The 20023-nt window shown below is 38.6% G+C and overlaps 1 protein-coding gene across 1 annotated transcript; it reads left to right on the top strand.

The window, feature by feature from the left end:
- Positions 1–2189: 2189 nt before the first annotated feature.
- cat (catalase) lies at positions 2190–19695 on the top strand. The gene is made up of 13 exons (XM_055155572.1): positions 2190–2343; positions 4789–4960; positions 5875–5985; positions 6995–7125; positions 8038–8142; positions 9023–9148; positions 10343–10534; positions 11553–11705; positions 13071–13209; positions 14172–14302; positions 15250–15357; positions 16092–16175; positions 18521–19695. The coding sequence occupies exons 1-13, from the start codon at positions 2278–2280 to the stop codon at positions 18578–18580; spliced, it is 1578 nt and encodes a 525-aa protein (XP_055011547.1). The 5' UTR covers positions 2190–2277; the 3' UTR covers positions 18581–19695.
- The last annotated feature ends 328 nt before the right edge of the window (positions 19696–20023 follow it).

Genomic DNA, 20023 nt, shown 5'->3' with positions numbered 1-20023 from the left:
CTCTCCATCTCACTCCAAATCATTAAATCCACTGAATTCACCATCCTCGGTGTCACTTCTGAGCAACTTGGCGACCTTCGGAGGTAAACGGAGCGCCACTTGCTCTTCTGTGTAGCTGTCATCAGACAGCTCAGCATCAGTTTCAGTTAGAATTATTCTGGCCTTTCTGAATCCCGACAGGATGGTTTCGGTGTCACTGAAATTTAAATTAATTTAAATTTAAATTGGCAGTGGTACAGAAGTAATGGTGCAATCGACTGACATGATACAGACAGGACAGAGGCTCTTTCTGCAGGAGACATGCGCAGTAGAGCCAGGTGACAGTGGTACAGGAGTAAGGACACACAAGACTAGAGCCTCTCAAGGCTGTCACTGTGAAAATTCAAAAACAAAACATCACAAACAAAACATACACTGTTACTGCCTTTGGCCTTTTGTTAGCTCCTTATTTTTGGCTCATGATACAAAGGCAAAGTACAGGAACTGACAAATAAGGTCAAAGGGCAATTTGGAGCTCAATATTTTCACGATATTTATTCACATGCTAAAGGAAGTCTCTAATACAAACAAAATTACATGAACTCATTTTTGTTACGGCGTTCTGCCTTTGTAGGGCAGACTGTCATTGCTCTGCCTGGAATGTTCCACAATAACATTAAACAGCTTTACCTTAAATTTATGTAATATTAAGTAGTTTTAAAGCTCAAAAATACTTAAAAAAAAAAACAAAACAAAAAAAAAACACTCTGACTGTGAACAGCAGATTCACTCCACAGATCTGACCTGTAACATCCGGTATACACATTGAAGTGCTGGAGGGCAAGGAGCATGGACAACTTCTCTTTCTTGATGGTGGAGTAGTTAAGCTGTGCCTTTTGGATTTATTGGAGAAGTATGAGACTGAATGGGGGACACCAGCTTCATCATCTTGCAATAGCACAGCACCGGCATCCACCTCTGAATTGAAGGGTTTAGAATAGTCAGGGGCTAAGAGAACAGGGGCACTATACAGGAGTGATTTGGCTGCTTGGAAAGCACATTCGACGACAGAGTGCAGTGAGTGGGACAACTAACACAGAAACATTTTTGCAAAAATGCTGATAATAGCCAGCTAGGCCTAAAAAAAGGCACAACACTACAAGTAATAGGAGTAGGGTAGGTAAGTACAGCCTCATCTTTTGCATTACCTGACCATACCTGTCCGTTACCAACTACCTTGCCAAGATAAGTGACGGTGGCCTTATCGAAGTCACATAGGATGAGCGTTAAAGCACTAGGTACATAAGGCGTTGGAATGTTCCAGGTGCATTTCTCATGCCAAAGGCCATTACAGTATACTGCATGAAATGGTCTGTTATCTCAACGATATGCATGACAAATAAGAAAATCAACCTAAAACTTAGGTGTATAAATGGAATACATTGAATAGACTTTGATATTAAATCGTGTAGAACGTATATGCTATTATTGAGGGCAAGGTCCATTCATCTGTTTTACATTAACAGAATATTTGCAGACGTTTTGCCATCTAATGTTATGTTGCAATCACATCCTATTCAGCTAAACAGACTTTATAGTATTCTAAAAACATGAACTTAAAGGACCCATGTTGTCCTGTTTTGTGGTCTATGTTCTAATGTAGTTTCATCATCACAAACATTACTGGAGTTGTATTTTGTTTCTTTTACACATGTTTAACACACAAACCCTGCATATGTAGGCTGAGTTCTTCTCTCAAATTGAAATCGCTCTGTTCCACCTTGTGATGTCATGTGCTAATAGAGGAACTGTTCCAATGTGTTTTTAAACTCCATACACTTTCACTAGAATCATTTGAATAATTTCACCCCTGGAATTGCCAATCTCTACTGAACTAAAAGGAGCTGTACACTTGAGAACTACCACTTCATGACATCACAAATTAGAACAAAGCAATTTGAGCTTTGGAGATGTAGACAGTCGAATAATAAAGGATTAGATAGATGAAACAAAACACAACTCCAGGTCTGTCTTTGAGGAGGAAACAACATTGCAACATGGTTTTAAGCTCATAAGAGTCCATTTGACATAATATAAGAGCTTTAAATACGAAACATTTGTAGTTCTGCAGGCTCCTGTTTGTGGAGAATATAGGTCAAGCGCTTCCTGTCAGCCAATCAGCAACGAGGGGCGCATAAAGGGGGCGGGAGTTGTGCAGCCAAAGTCCAGGAAGAATCTTGCAGGATTTTATACAAGGATCAACAACATAACAGAACACGTTTTAACGCTCAATACATCATGGCTGACAGCAGGGACAAAGCCACGGACCAGATGAAGCTGTGGAAAGAGGCTCGGGCCACTCAGGTTTGTGCAAAAATGGATAAAAACGGCGTTGCGCAGAGGAGTTGTACGGGGTGGAAATGGGTGAAGGGTCGTTTGGGGACGTGAGATGCCTTAACTATAGAACGGTAGATCTCACGTTCAGCCTCTTGGCATGCGTTAATACCGTCTTACTTATACTTTTATTAATCTGTTAATCTTGGTACAGGGGTTGCATTGTCTGAGGTAAAGTTTTTCACAGTATCACTGAGCGAAGATGCCGGATTTTTGCACCGGCTATGCGAACGAACGGAATAAGAACACGAAAGAGCAAAGAATAACATTTCATAGTTAATATTTTTATTTTGCAGGCCTGTGATTCTAACTGTTGTGTTTGGACCCAGGCTGACTGAAATCAGGACTAAATCAGGACTAAACCAGGACTAAACCAGGGCTGAACCAGGACTAAACTAGACCTAAACCAATACTAATCCAGGACTAAACTAGACCTAAACCAGGACTGAACCAGGACTGAACCAGGACTGAACCAGTGCTGAACAGGGTCTGAACCAGTGCTGAACCGGGTCTGAACCGGGTCTGAACCGGGACTGAACCGGGTCTGAACCGGGTCTGAACCGGGTCTGAACCAGGACTGAACCAGTGCTGAACAGGGTCTGAACCAGGTCTGAACCAGGACTAATCCAGGACTAAACCAGGACTAATCGCCGTTTAATGCTACTTGTTCTGATATCGCCTTGCCCCCGATTGATGTTCATTCATTTAGCAGCGTCACCCTGTACCAAGATGGCGGCTTTTGTTGACGCATTCATTCCAACAGACAGCGGTAGTCAATGCGAGATCTACTGTTCTATAGTGAGATGCAACGAGAAGCGGCTATGTTAGCGACGCAATAGCTGTTTTATTAACTATGACAAGGCACTGATCTACAATTAATTATCAATAATATGCAAATGAGCGTTAGTAATACGTTTTTTGTGAATAAACTTAACTTGATGTAAAATGTTTTGCTAAATGCTATGCTAACGCCGCAGATAAAGTAGAGGTTTTTTTTGTTTTTGTTTTTTTTTGTTTTTTTTTTTTTTCTTTGTAGATTTTCAGATACAAAATCGGCACCTTTATAAAAGTGTACAGTTCACATGAAAATAAAATAAATGCATAAAAAACACAACAGTGAATAAAAACGTTCATATATAAGAGGGACAATTTCGAAGCTCTAACTTCAATGAATACATTAAACTCACTCAAAAAAGAAATAAGAAAACCAGCCTCTTTTCTCTCAGTTAGGACCAATGAGCTTGCAGAAAGTTTCAGATCATTCTTCCAGTATGTTATGTTTGGTTTAATCTTAAAAAAGGGCATTTGTGAATAATTTTTTTCCCTAAAATCAATACATTCTTGAGCTAAAGTTGCATATTTGATCATATTTTCACAGAACAGGCGATGTTAAGCTGCGATTTACTTTTGTTTTAAAGCTAATACAAGGTTTAAGCAAAAGTGGGTCAAAAGTAGGTCATTGTCCACAAGGACTAGTCGTGTTACGTGGACTTCAGCCTTGATAGTTGCATAACAGATCACAAATGTGATTAAACTCTAGTGTAACCCTTGGCCAGAGTGATTATACATTGGTTTCTTCATTGTACTTTATCAGTGTTTTGAGCAGGATTATAGGTGACCGTAGAAGTGGTTTGAGTTATGTCAACAAGCACATCTCTGTTCAATAAATTCCTTCCCCCGCTGTGTAGAGTTCAAATTAGGTTTCCTCTTTGGTTGACTAGAGACCAGAATTTCATTTCATCAACATTTTATACATAAAATACATAATATATACATATAGGAGTGTGCAAAAATATCAATATATTTTATTGTTTAATGTGATGATACAGTATTTATATCGCCAAGATTATTTTTGGTATATTTTACTAAATTTTGTTAGTGTGCTTTTTTTAGTGGAAGAAAACTTGTTTATGCAACACATTTAACATTTTCACTGTTTTGACGATGAAAGTGTGTGTTTCATATGAACTTTGAACAAGAAGTGATTTAACAAAGACTTATAATATCACAGCCATTATATTTTTACTGAACCATATTGAATTGATTTGAAATGTATCATATCAAATCAAAAGCTCACTGTATCAACATTTGTACTGTATTGCCTATATATTGTATCGGCAACTTGTTAATGATACGCAGCCCTATATACCTACATAATATACATTTATACATAATATAAAATCATACAACTGGAATAACTGGATTAAACATTCTTGTAAGTGAATTATGTGCAAACAAACAACTATCCTGGTGAAGGGTGTGCTATTTGCTTGTCATTATGGAGATGTTATTGCTTCACCATTAATGTTCCACTGTAGAGCATTCAATGAATCTCCACTAGGACTAGGCATCATTAAGGATTATCATTGAATTGTGAATCCAATAACTTCTGTTTTGTGTGTTTTTGTTCCACAGAGGCCAGACACCCTGACCACCGGAGCAGGGAATCCCGTCGGAGACAAGTTGAACCTTCTGACAGCCGGCCCCCGTGGACCCCTCCTGGTTCAGGATGTGGTCTTCACTGATGAGATGGCCCACTTTGACCGAGAGAGGATCCCAGAGAGAGTTGTGCACGCTAAAGGAGCAGGTCAGGGCTGCACTTCTCTTTAAAGAGCATCCAGGGGACAACAAGACAAACATACAGCTTGATAAGTATTTTTGATAATGCAAACTTCCAGCATGAACATCAACAGTGCAATTCAGATTCCAAATGCCAAGAATTACAAGGATTTAAAGCAGTACTAAGTAACTTTAGTGATAGAGCTCTTCCTGCAGCTCCTTTTTGAGAATTTTATTTTATTTATGGTACCTTTTGTTTAACCTGGAGGTTCCAGTGATTTAGAATATCATTTTCAAGAGAAACCTGCATGGCCACAGTAACTGCCTCTCTCAGGAAAAACACACACTCCTCAGTCATCACACTATTTTAAGTAAAACTATAAATTCTAATTTAAGGACTTTCTGCAAATGATTCCAAGACCATGGAGCGTCAGGAGAAGGCAACTTTTCCCAGCTCAGTGAGGCACAGAGGCACAGTGGAAAGTAACTGTGAGGAGGAGCGAAGCTGGTAACTACTTGAGCTGATATTAAGGAGATTACTAAAGTTCACCGGAAGTTTCCCCAGTGTGGCTTTGTAAATAAATATGTACCAGTGGTGTTTTTCACCAATTGTCAGTGAGAATACACTGTCTGAACAGAAGCAAAAGCTTTTTTATTATTAAATGAGGGGGTATAATGGCATACAAAAATGTATCATCTTGTCAAATATAAACTTTTTTGCAAGGTTGGTTTTCTGCCCTGAGACAGACACCTGTATGCAAATAACCTGGTTTAAACAGTGATTGATTACAAAGCCATGTGATTAATTTGGTGTTTAATCGATTTGTTAAGTTCTGGTCCCAAATACATTCTGACTGTATCCAACAGCAACAGTAGCATGGTTATTTAAAGGCCGCTTTAAAATGACAAAACATTTTTTCATGTAGTCCTTTTATTTTTCAGGTGCTTTTGGGTACTTCGAGGTCACCCATGATATCACCCGCTACTGTAAGGCCAAAGTCTTTGAACATGTGGGCAAAACAACTCCCCTCGCTGTCCGCTTCTCCACTGTGGGTAAGTTACTGTTGTCTACCTGTGAACAGTCATATAAACATGATCATTCCAACATCCAAGCTATTAATCAAAGGCTTTGTACTCAATTTTATTTTCCGTGTATTTGAGCAAAATGTTTCTTGCAGATATTTTATATAATCAGCTCTTGAGGTCAAAATAAAGACTGTGTACTGCCTGCATTTAATTATAAAACATGCTATTGTCCGAGAATCAAGAAGAGCACATATTTTAAGTTCAAAATAAAATGCCAGTGATATTTTGTTTGGGTTAAAGGTTCTAGGACCTAGGTTTTGAGCAGTATTGCTTTATTATCCTTATTGATGAGTGGTATGCTGTTACTATATTATTGTTATTGATCCAAAAGGGAAATAATTTGGACACAATATATTATAATAGCAAAGAGTAAAAATATATAGGGTAATTATTAATAGTTTATTTATCTATCTATTTATTTATTTATTTTATTCTAAAGGTCATTAGGAAAACAGTGCAAAGATGATATGATGATTGACAGGACATAGGGTTACTAAAGGCTGGGTTGTTGTACAGTTGTAGGGAGTATTATATTGCATAAAGGTGAGTTGTTGTACAGATAATGAATAATGCATCAGTTTTATATAGCACTTTTTTGCACACTCAAAGACGCTTTACAGAGTAAAGTACCGAGTTATAGGGAATATTATCTGTTAAAAATGAAAAAATGAAAGTGAGTTGTACAGTTGTAGGGAGTATTGTCTGTTACATAAAGGTGAGTTGTTGTACAGTTGTAGGGAGTATTATCTGTTACATAAGGGGGAGTTGTTGTACAGTTGTAGGGAGTATTATCTGTTGCATAAGGATGAGTTGTTGTACAGTTGTAGGGAGTATTATCTGTCCTGTATCTACTGGTGATTTTCCCCCAGCAGTAATTATCGTGGCCGGCCTCGTAACTATGCTGTACAAGGTGATGTTTCCAAACCAGGATAATCCCATAATTATATCTTGATTTTGAATGATTGTTTTATTTTAGCTGGGGAGTCTGGCTCTGCAGACACAGTGAGAGACCCTCGAGGTTTCGCTGTGAAGTTTTACACAGAGGAGGGCAACTGGGACCTGACGGGAAACAACACCCCCATCTTCTTCGTCCGGGACGCCATGCTGGTGAGGAGTAGTACCACAGTGACTATTAGTATTTTATCATCTACTTTTTATTCAGCTGCTCTTGTTTTTCAGCACTTAATATCATATGTGCATTAAAGTTGCTCTACTTAACTTTTTCTTTGTCATTGCTCTGCCTAGAATGTTCCACTATATGATATTAAACAGCTCTACTTACATTTATTCAATTCCATGTGGCTCAATACTTAGAAAAACAGGCATTCTGACTTTGAGTGGTTTCGCCTCTCCAGAGATCTGACCTGTAACTTGTTCTGGTTTCGTCCCCATGAAAGATAGAAATTTAATGCCACACTGTGAAACATTCCAGACAAAGCAATAACATCTCCATGAAGCAATTTAACAGACTCTCTATCAGAAAAGTTACACAGTGCACCTATAAATATTCAACTGAGGTAACTATTAGATTAGAAATGGGTATATGTCCTGATTATTTTAGTAGACAGGTCTGCAGTTAATTTTTCAAACAGACTTGTCAAATTGCCCTAACAAACTCCAGAATCCCCTCACTGAGCTGCAGAGGTTGCACTAGCACTGATTCATGATGCTGGTGCTGGGGTTTATGTTATTATTCAGATTACAGTCCTTTTTAGGTTTAGACCAACTGCATTTCAGCATTGGAACAGGCAACACGAATTCTGGTTGGATAATCATCTTTGAGAACCAAATTATACGAGACAACTTGACCCCATCATAAATCAGTAGTACAATTGTTATCAGTAAAACCTTTGATTTGAACATGTGTGCCTCATAGCTAGAAACACATATAGGTCAAGTTCATGAAATGTATAATCAACTATAGCATACGGTTCAGTTTTTGAAAAGGAAAAAAAAAATCTCCATGTGGCATTCCCCTGAAATTGGAAATGTATTGTTTTTGTGTCTTTCATATTTTAGTTCCCATCGTTCATCCACTCTCAGAAGAGGAACCCTCAAACCCACATGAAGGACCCTGATATGGTCTGGGACTTTTGGAGCCTGAGACCAGAAAGTCTGCACCAGGTAAACACATCTATCTAATGTATACACATAAAGGTGACAGATATGTATAAAATGACACACACAGAGCAGACACATTATGAATAGTTTTATATCTACTCATTGAAACGTCACAAGCAATACTACAAGCGTGAACGAGACAGATCACAAATCATACACATGAACACAGCCTCCAGAGCACATACACAATGCATCAGGCGACGTACGGTGCTTTAGTCCCAAACTCGACCAAAAGCTTCGAGATCCAGTATATCCAATGAATGCGCAGGCCATTTCAAAGGTCCTAAACAGTACACTTTAGCATAAATAGTAAAATGAAGGGGGATTTTTTTTTAACACACTATGCAAACAAAACCACATGTTCACAAGGCCTGCCCCCGCACATACGAAGGCCAGCGGCAGTGACCTGCCACACAAATTTTTTATGTATGCAGGTTCAGGTCGGGTCCCGTTATTCGAACCCATTTGCTCAGGGCACAAAGGCTGCACAGAATTGATTAGATTTTTGATTTTTTCTTTAAAAAGTTGGATTCTGTTCATATTGCAGTTCTCTCTGGATGTTAAACTAACACAAGAATCCCATTGCCTTTCAGAAGATGCTTGTAGAGGTCTAACCTGCAGATACTATTTTTCCATAAAAGACTGTTCATTTTGTTTAGGATGATTTGATTTGAATTTATTTGTATTTTGTATTTATTTTGGCCTCCATTAGCTGTGCTTCTACACAGCTATTCTTCCTGGAGTCATAATAATTACACCAACTAAAATTATGATTTTGATTTGCATTCTATTAACCCTAATTGTAAAATATATCACATTTTCTTTCTTTTGATTACTACCTCATATAAATAGTAGGATGCTCTGTTGTTTTTCCTCTGGGCAGGTGACCTTTCTGTTCAGCGATCGTGGGATTCCTGATGGACACCGTCACATGAACGGATATGGCTCTCACACATTTAAACTGGTGAACGCTCAGGGGGAGAGAGTCTACTGCAAATTCCACTTCAAGGTTGGTCCCATTCTGGACTATCTCCAATTTCACACTTTTTTTCACTGTTTTCTACTCAATAACCCAGTTATTCCTTTAGACATTTCTCAAAGCATTTTTTTTAACAAATTCATTAAAAAATTAATTATAAGCAAGTAAAGTTACATTTTTTTTTTATCAAATTTGAAAGTGTACTGTGTTACTGATGGAGGGCTGGCCACCTGCTTGGTTAAATCAAGATCTTATTTTGCTTGAAATGTTGCACTGTTGTTTATTACATGAGTGTAGTTGCGTGTGTGTATGTGTTTATCTGAAAAGAGAGACAAAAATACACTAACGGTCAAAAGTTTTAGAACACTCTGATTTTTCCAGTTATTTATTGCAGTTCAAGTCGTGCAAGTCCAGTGAAGAGCTTGAAATGGTACAAAGGTAAGAACTGAACAGACAGAGTTTAAAAAAAAGATACAAGAACAAAACACAAGTCCAAGCTCTGCCAGAACTACCTCAGGAAAAAAGAACAAGATGGTGAAGCTTGAAAACATGGAGTGTCCAGCACAGTGTCCAGACTTAAACCTCATCGAGCTGGTTTGGGACGAACTGGACAGAAGAGTGAAGAAACCTACAAGTGCCACACATTTATGGAAACTTCTGCAACAGACTTGGGAAGAAATTTCCGAACAATATTTGATTTCTATTGTAAAAAGAACGAGCCACAAGTGTGTTCAGCTGTTATATCTGCCAAAGGTGGACACTTTGATGAATCAAAAGTTTAGAATATGTTTTGGTCAAAAGTAAAAAACTAGAAAAAGTGTGGTGTTCTAAAGGTTTTGACCGGTAATGTATATACATTAGAAAAAACAAACTATACAGTCAGATGAATAGGAGAAAATGGCATGCTGTTACACAAAAGAACCACAGGTGGGCACTGTATAATTTTATATATATATAGTATAATAAATTTACTTGTATTTAAACCTTGAACGTTTGTGAAAATACAATAATGGCAGAAAAAGCAGAACCGTGTAGAATATCGGCTGTTACAGGATGGACAGTGGATGGACATAAGTGACACATTGTAACAGAGTAATGGCACGTGGAGTACTGCATAATCGCTTACTACTCAACATTATTTTATCATAATAATGAGTGACTTGTAATACATTGTGATTAAAGAAAGTACAATTACATTTTTGACTTTTTTTGTTTTGTCTTCAGACTGACCAGGGCATTAAGAATCTGTCAGTGGAGGAGGCTGAACGCTTGGCCGCCTCAGACCCGGACTACGCCATCGGAGACCTGTACAACGCCATCGCCAACGGCAACTTCCCCTCTTGGACTTTCTACATCCAGGTCATGACCTTTGAGCAGGCCGAGAAGTTCCAGTTCAACCCCTTCGATCTCACCAAGGTAAGTTCTGCTTGAAATTAAATACAATTACCGTACTTCGTAGAGCCAAGTGACAGTGGTACAGGAGTAACGGGAGCAGCAGATACTGACACAGGAGACTAGAGCCTCTCGCCGCTATCAGTGTGAAAATTTGAATATGTAAGTTGCACCTGAGTATAAGTCGTAGGAAACACCCAAACCATGAAAAAAGTGCAACATATAGTCTGAAAAATATGGTACTTAAAATGAAAAAGGATGAAATCCCAAAGTTAGGCATAAGAAAATTGCTTTTTAAACAATCTTGACAAGCACAGCATAACTAACCACTATACAGTATGCCCCACAGACTTATTCGAAGTGGCAATGTTTTATTATATTACTTCATATAAATATAGCTTCAGTTAAAATAAAATATCTTTGAAATGCATCTGTTATGTAAAATGTTGAGAAAATTGGTGCATCATTATACAGTAGCTAAAACCATTATATCTGAATTTGTTTTCTGATCTAAAATGTAGAAGACAGAAGAAAAGTTGTTCTTTCAAAATTTTTCTGGTTAAATCTAGTAAGTGATTGATTTTTCTGTTTTTTTTCTATTTATAATGCCTTTTAAAAGCACACTGTGTTAAAGGTGCATTGTGTAATTTTTCTGGTGGAGGGTCCGTCAAATGCTTTTTCTCTATGGAGATTTTATTGCTTGTCTGGAATGTTTCACATAAAATATTAAAACAATTTCCTGTCAATGACTAGACCAAACCAGACCAAGTTACAGATCAGATCTGTGGAGAGGCGACCCCGCTGACAGTCAGAATGCCTGCTTTTCTAGGTGTTTTTGAGCTATAAAACCACCTGTAATTGAATAAACAGATATACCAGTACTTTACATCTTAATATCACACTGTGGAACAGTCAAAGCAGAGCAACGACATCTCCAAAGAAACAAGCAGGTGACGAACCCCCTACCAGATAGTTACATAGTACACCTTTAAGGTTAAAGTTAATTTCATATAAATATACATGACTCATTTCCTATTTTCAGGTGTGGCCTCATAAGGAGTACCCTCTGATCCCAGTGGGGAAGATGGTGCTGAACAGAAACCCGGTGAATTACTTTGCGGAGGTGGAGCAGATGGCCTACGACCCCAGTAACATGCCCCCAGGAATCGAGCCCAGCCCCGACAAGATGCTGCAGGTGAGAAACCAAACATATCATCCATCTGTTAACTTCAGGGAAATGAATATAAGATTTACATTAGATTACATTACATAAACATTGGACATGTTGTTTGTTATTATCTGGTGTTTTGGTTCTTTCAAGTATCCAATCAGAAATCAGAATGCAAATGAGCCATGTGGTTTTAAGTTTAGTTTCTGTATTAAACACATTATATTATCAAAACAGGCTGATGTGGCTCTATAGTAGTCATGCTGTATATAATGTAAATGTGTTTTTATGTGTGTAGAAGATTTTAATTACCATATTTTTCAGACCACAAGTTGCTCCAGAGTATAAGTCGCACCAGCCAAAAAATACATAATGAAGAAGAAAAAAACAGTCACATTTTTGGGGGAAATTTATTTTATAAAATCATAGACCAGGAACTGACATTTCATCTTGAAAGGAAAGTTCTTTTAATAACAATAGAACAGAGAACAACAGGCTGTTAACATCACAGATGAACAGTTATTCAGATAACTATAGCATAAACACTAATTCCATTGAATTCTCCATCACTCGGTGTCACTTCTTAGTATCTCGGCGACCTCTGGAGGTAAACGGAGCGCTGCTTCCTCTTCTGTGTAGCTGTCATCAGAGTCCGCATCAGTTCCAGTTAGAATTATTCTGGCCTTTCTGAATCCCGACAGGATGGTTTCAGTGTCACTGAAGTGCAGGCTTTGTCCATCTATCCAATGACTTCATGTCAGGGTGAACATTTTAATATATAAATCGCTCTGGATTATAAATCACAGGACCACCCAAACCATGAAAAAAGTGCGACTTATAGTCCAAAAAATACAGTAATGATCTCCAGTGTAGAACTTGTATTTGGAAATGCTCAGTTTGATCTGAGCAGTGGATTGTGGGATACCTCATAGTTCCTTACCGCTGGTTAGGAACCTCTTGAGCTTCCTATGGACAACGAGCTATGAAAGGAAACATAATGTCTCCTTTCCTTGCTCTTTCATAACTTCACTGATCAATTCGGATGGTCTGGATCACTGATAAGGAAAGGAATGTCCTAAGTGCGTTTAATCCATTTCAGATGCACCGTAAAATGGCTCTCTGATGTGAATGGCCACTAACTAAACCCCAGCACCTGGAGCCAAACATGCATCAGTGCCTCTGCTGTTGCAATATTCTGTCCATATACTGAGAATGAGACAAACTTGGGTGTGTCCTCTATCTGCAGATTAAGGCACAACCTCATTATAATACTTTTAAAAAGGGTAAGAGCACAGACCACATACAGTTCCTTTTAACTTCAGGACTACATTCTAACACAGTATGTATATGTTTTTTTTGGGGTTAAAGTAAACTGTAAATCATTGTGTACAGGGCCGTCTCTTCTCATATCCGGACACACATCGCCACAGACTTGGAGCGAACTACCTGCAGCTCCCAGTCAACTGTCCCTACAGAACCAGAGTCGCCAACTACCAACGGGACGGCCCCATGTGCATGTTTGACAACCAGGGCAAGTCACAGCTACAGACCACACCTTCTGCATCCTCACACGCCAAAGCAGCTGCCAATCACTCCTAGAGAAAAGACAGCCGATGGGATGTGTTCATTCATATGACATCTCAACTTTCTAGAATCCCTGTGAGCTGGAGGATGGGTCAGAATTAATTGCTTCCATTTGCTGTTTAACTGTCACAATGCAGATTTGTTGACCTGGTTTCTGGTCTTATCTCTCATTACTGGGCCTATCCACATGAAACAAAAACACAAAGATGAATCTCTTCTCCATCAGTATGAATGAACCTGGGTTAGACGCCTCTTAGTCTTATGTTCACAACTAAGGAGTCAAGGTGTGAAGGAGGCAAATGAACTGAAGAAAATGAATAGTCAGTGGTTTTGGGACATTGTGATTGATATGAAAACACTCCATACCCACGTATATAAATGGGGATATTCTTCAAAATCGAGAGCTTTTTTATGTTGTTCCCTTGTCAAAAACATGCTTGAAGAGATTTGAGATGTCATCCGTGCATGTTTCAGTAATTTAGTGATCTCTCCCAGGTTGTATTCCAACCCTCTTTACGTTTAGCTGTAAGATTCTGTGCAATGCTCCGCCCACAAGCCTACGCCACTCATGCTCCCACAAAACAATTCTCCAGAAATGTGTAAAATCATCATACAAAACTGTACACAACACATGCTGGGCAGGGAGGATATACCTGTCACTTAATCTAAACATTTGCTCTTCTATCGGAGGGAAGCTTCCATGTAAGGATAAGGCTGACATTCCTGGCTCATGTGACTAAATCTGAACTTTCACACTTACACTTAATACTTTAAATCAGTCTTGAACAAAATCAAAATTGCACAAGATACATGAAGATGTTTTTCTATTTCTTCATCCCATAATTCTAAATAATGTATCCCCTGTTAATATAATTTCTCTTCTCACTTGTTTTTGCTTTTGTCCTGCAGGTGGTGCTCCAAACTACTATCCCAACAGCTTCAGTGCTCCAGAGTCCCAGCCTCAGTTTATGGAGTCCAAGTTCCAGGTTTCTGCAGATGTGGCTCGATACAACAGTGCCGACGAGGACAACGTCACACAGGTCATTTGGAAATCTAAATGATCTCAGTCTAATCTGAAGTCCTGGTGGGAAAGTACCTCCATTATTTATCATCTAGTTCAGTATTATTATTATTGTCCTTATTGTATTAGTCTCATTTACATGTGTGTACATAAAAATATATATGTATTGACTTGGAGATGAAAGTGACAGAGAGAGGACTGTTGAAGAGGAAGTCACACTCAGTGGGAGTATATTTACATAAACTGGAGAAGTTTGTGGAGATGCAAGATGCTCACAGTAAGGACACATTTTTTCAGTGAAATAAAAACAACTAAAAAGAAAAAACTAGTTTTAACATTTTAGGAAAATAAAACAAAAGCCTAAGTTATAACTTTACTTTTTTTCTATTTGACTCTTTAGTATACATACAAACACAATAGAAGGACAAATGAGGAAAAATAAGTGCACAGTACTAAGGCAGTCTCTGATGCTTTCACCTTAGATTTATAAGCATTTAAGGACAAGAGCTCAGTCAGTTTCCAGTCCTTCTGCAGCATATTCCAAGCAAGAGGAGCCGAGTGGACAGCTCTGTGCTCTGTGCTCTGTGCTCTGTGCTCTGTGCTCTGTGCTCTGTGCTCTGTGCTCTGTGCTCTGTGCTCTGTGCTCTGTGCTCTGTGCTCTGTGCGGACATCAGGGAAGAGAAAGGACAAAGGCTTTCTTCCCTGGCTCTGTGCAGGGACAGGGATCAGAAAGCAACAGCAACTTTTCAACACTTCTCTTTGATTCAAGTCCAAATGTAGAGAGGCAGCAGTCCAAGCATGGCCTTGTAGACTTGATGAAGACAACAAGATCAATTATGAATGAAAAGGTTGTGAAGATAAACAGGAAACTATCCAAGTTAAATAGAGTGCATGAAGGATAGGGTTGGATAGTGGAAGTAATGAAGTTATAGTGAAACGTATCATTTAAAGATTATGTCTTTGCAGGTCCGTATTTTCTACACTCAAGTGCTGAATGAAGAGGAGCGACAGAGGCTTTGTCAGAACATGGCAGGAGCATTAAAAGGAGCACAAATTTTCATCCAGAAACGAATGGTACGTGAGCACTTTTCAGAAGCATGTGAGCTTCGTTTGACATCCCAAGGGAGATTTGGATTGGGTCGCATAATCTAAATTTGGCTATTAAATTGTGTGACTAAAGATCATGTGAGTTATGAAGTACAGGCTGTTGTATTGTTGTAACATGGAACAAAGGAAAAAACATCATTATAAGAAATTTAAATTATAAACAAACTATAGACTAAGGGTGTGCAAATATTCAAACCACTAGAACGAAACTCCATTACTGTCAAAAATATCACCTTGGTTTTGAACCGTGTGATGTCCGTGTGGTGTCAGGGGCTCCTAAAACAAACAAAAAAACTAGATGGTTTTGATGTCATAGACTAAACCACAGGAAGCAACAGGTGCTTTATGCAGGCTTCCTCTGCAGCTCAAAATCAAGTCAGAACCACAATTTATACCCTCACAATTGGCAAAAGTAATTTAAACCTCTACCTAAAAATGCTCTGAAATGCAAATATTTCTTATATCAGATTATTGTAATATTTGTCAATAAAAATGACATTTTTGCAGAATTCTTCAGCCAGTGCACAAAAATGTATAATTTTATTTTCAGAAGTCTTATATTTCAAAATCTTATGTTTCAAAATCTCTTTTGATCCTAATCTACAAAACACCTGGCTTTTTTTTACAAATACAAAATCATCTTGGATGCTGTAATTTGGAGTGTGTATAGCATATTTAACATTCTTCACTTTTTAATTTAGGTGGAGAACCTCAAGGCTGTCCATCCCGACTATGCCAATAGAGTCCAGTCATACCTCAACAAGTTCAACCAGGAGCCCAAAAAGGTATGCTTTTGTAATGAAGACTGAAGAGAGTTAAAGGGACTACTTGAAGCTACTTTCTGAGCTACAGTGGAGTATAAGTAGTAAATAAGTATTTGACAGTGGGCAAACCTACAAAATCAGCAAGGATGACAAAGACATGAACAGTCTATAATTCTAATGGTATTTTAATGGTAGGTTTATTTTAACATTGAGTGATAGAATATCAAAAAGAAAATCACATTATAGAAAATATATTAATTGATTTACATTTCATTATGTGAGATAAGTATTTGATCCCCTCCAACCATTAAGAGTTCTGGCTCCCACAGACCAGTTAGACACTGCTAATCAACTTGCCTGAATTAGACACAGATCAGTCATCTGTATAAAAGACATCTTGTCCACAGATTCAGTCAATCAATCAGACTCCAAACTGTCCAACATGGGAAAGACCAAAGAGCTGTCAAAAGACGTCAAGGACAAGACTTGTAGACCTGCACAAGGCTGGAATGGGCTAGAAAAACATAAGTAAGAAGCTGGTGTTAAGGAGACAACTGTTGGTGCAATTGTTCAAATATTTAAGAATCAGTCGATCTTGGTCTGAGGCTCCACACAAGATCTCACCTTGTGGGGTTTCAATGATCATGAGAAGAGTGAGAAATCAGCCTAGAACTACATGGGAGGAACTAGACAATGATCTTAAGGCACAAAGCTAATGGGAACACTTTCTACCACAATGGATTAAAATCCTGTAGTGCTCAAAGGTCTCCCTGCTTAAGAAGGCACATGTGCAACTGCCTGAAGTTTGCCCATGAGCACCTGAAGGATTTAGAGAGGGACTGGGAGAAGGTGCTGTGGTCAGATGAGATCAAAATCGAGCCCTTTGGCATTAACTCAACTCACCGTGTTTGGAGGAAGAGAAATGCTGCCTTGACACACCGTCAAGCATGGAGGTATAAACATTCTGCTTTTGGGGGTGTTTTTCTGCCGAGGGCACAGAACTACTTCACCGCATCAACAGGATGATGGATGGAAACATGTACTGTTAAAATCAAGTGTGACAGCCTCCTTCCCCCTGCCAGGAAACTGAGAATGGGTCATGGATTGGTCTTCCAACACAACAGTGACCCAAAACATACAGCCAAGGCAACAAAGGAGTGGCTCAAGACGAAGAACAACATTAAAGTCATGGAGGGCCCAGCCAGTCTCCAGACCTTAACTCTATAGAAAAGCTAATTGACAGCCACTAAATCTTCATAATTTAGAGATGATCTGTAAAGAAGAGTGACGCAAAATTCTTTCTGCTACGTGCGCAAACTTGGTCATCAACTACAAGAAACATCTGACTCCTGTGCTGCAAACAAGGGTTCAAATACTTATTTCACACAATGAAATGCAAATCAGTTTACCAGTATATATTTTCTTTAAAGTTATTTTCTGGATTTTCTTTTTTGATATTCTATCTCTCAATGTTAAAATAAACCTACCATTAAAATTAGTCTGTTCAATTTTTTGTCACTGGGCAAACCTACAAAATCAGCAAGGATCAAATACTTATTCCCGACTGTATGTTATAATGTTGTATCCTCATCAGAAACATACGTGGAGCTGTGTTCTGTTTCAGTCACACATGTTTAACACACAAACCCTGCATATTTTTGTCTATTCTTCTTGGAAAACAGAAAGCACTCTGTTCCACCTTGTGATGTCATGTGGTTATACAGGAAATGCTCCATTGTGTTTTTAAAGTACAACTTTCTCTAAAATGGTTATATTTCATCCCTGCAATTACCTATCTCTACTGAACAAAAGGTAAAAGGTAGGAATTAACTTGAAAACCACCACTACATGACATCATAAGGTGGAACAGAGCTTTTTGAGCTTTGGGGATGTAGACAGATTATAATAAAGGGTTACTCAACCGTGTGAAAACAAAACAACGAGGTAACAGCATTCTGAAACTCGTGGTTGTGACCTACAGTGTGGTAAGGGGGGGGTGGGGGTTCTTTGAAATACAGTGGTTTAAGTTACTGTCACTCAACCATACATTTGTGGTGTGAAGTTTAATTCCCTACAACTAAATCGTATAACGTTGCATATATTTCTGAACTAGTAGCCGGTGAACAACTTTTCTCTAAACCCTGCTGTATACAGGAGCGCACATAGCCTGTCTAACATTTGTACTTAAGACTAAACACAGTTATATTAAAGCAACATTCAAAAACTGAGGACATTTGTGAAGCCAAAACGTATTTCCAGATGTGAAAGCTCTATAAAAAGAATCACAAATGTGTAGAAAAATCACAGCACATGTATGCTCCATTATTGTTCTTTTTTTTTACTGATTAATTGATTTATTTTTTCAGAGCAACAATGTTCATGTGTACAGTCGCCCTGGAGCCATCGCTGCCTCCTCAAAGATGTGAAGACTTCTGCATTGACCACAAACTGCACTTAACATGATGGCAACAAGTACTTCTACCCTCTACTGCTAGACAAAACTCACACTGCATCATTGAACTTTTAAGACTGTCAAGTAACTACTCCAACAAAGTATTTAATATCTACTGATTATATGGCATTATGCTAAGACCACTGACAAAGATTATTTCTATAGAAAATGGTCCTTTAGTTAATGGGTCTGATATTTTAGATGCTAGATATTTTGTCAGGGAAAATGACCCAAGCTCTTGTGGTGTTTTCCCGGTCTGCTCATGCTGCTCTGTCAGTTTGGTCGACAGCCACGATAGATTCTCCAACTTATAATAAACAATGTATTTTCAGATTTTGGTGTACTAGTTTTGGTAAATGAAAATGCCCTGTTACTTTAGTTTAAAGTAATGTTTGAAGATGACTGACCTGTCCTGACTGAAACATGTTTTACTCAAATGACCAAAGCAAAAAAAAGTGAGGGGTGCACTATGTAAATTTTCAGGAGGAGGGTCTGCTACCCGCCTGTCTCTGTGGAGATGTTATTTCTGTGACTGAAATGTCCCACAATATGAACTTAAACATCTCCATGAAGACCAGCAGGTGAGGGACTTTTATGCCATATTGTGGACTACCCAAGCAAAACAATTACATCTCCATGGAGATAATCTAGTTGTGAGTTTCCCTGTCAGAAAACTATAGAGCACCTTTTCAAATGAGACCTGCTTTAGACCCAGCCGGGTTCCAGTTATTAAGTCATACTGGAGGTGCTGGTCATAATCTAATACCATCAGACTATAACTTGTACAATGTATGCCTTGATTCATCTTTTTCATCTTTTTTTTTCTAGGATTAATATATTCAATCATCATTACTTTCAATTCACCAAAATAAGTAACTTCAATACTGGTGATTTAAAAAAATAAAATAACATCGAAAACAAATTTCAAAAACAACATTGTGGTTACAAACTTTCATTGCAATATTAATAATAATAATATTTGTGTGACATTTTGCTATAAAAGTAAAAATCCTATGTTTTATACTGATATTGACATGTGTATTTAGTGCCTCTATCAAATCATTTCTAATTAAAGGCCTATGCTCTGTTTCTCTTGCATTTTTATGAAATGGATGCTGCTGCATAAAAATGTCTATGGTTGCTGTAGTGACAGGTGCACGCGCGTACGGGCACGCGCGTACGGGCACGCGCGTACGGGCACGCGCGTACGGGCACGCGCGTACGGGCACGCGCGTACGGGCACGCGCGTACGGGCACGCGCGTACGGGCACGCGCGTACGGGCACGCGCGTACGGGCACGCGCGTTGCTGTTTTACCGGATAGGAGAAACACTGTGCTTGGGAGCTGCTCTGGTTACACACAGTTACGTTTATACATAAAGTGCATCAGTCCCCACGTGGACGAGCACGGAGCGGGA

This window comes from Boleophthalmus pectinirostris, unplaced genomic scaffold, assembly GCF_026225935.1.
Source record: "Boleophthalmus pectinirostris isolate CB_2022bp ecotype Guang Dong unplaced genomic scaffold, ASM2622593v1 HiC_scaffold_2, whole genome shotgun sequence".
Classification (NCBI taxonomy): domain Eukaryota; kingdom Metazoa; phylum Chordata; class Actinopteri; order Gobiiformes; family Gobiidae; genus Boleophthalmus; species Boleophthalmus pectinirostris.
Note: the sequence above shows the minus strand (reverse complement) of the source record. Positions and strands in the feature narration are given on the sequence as shown.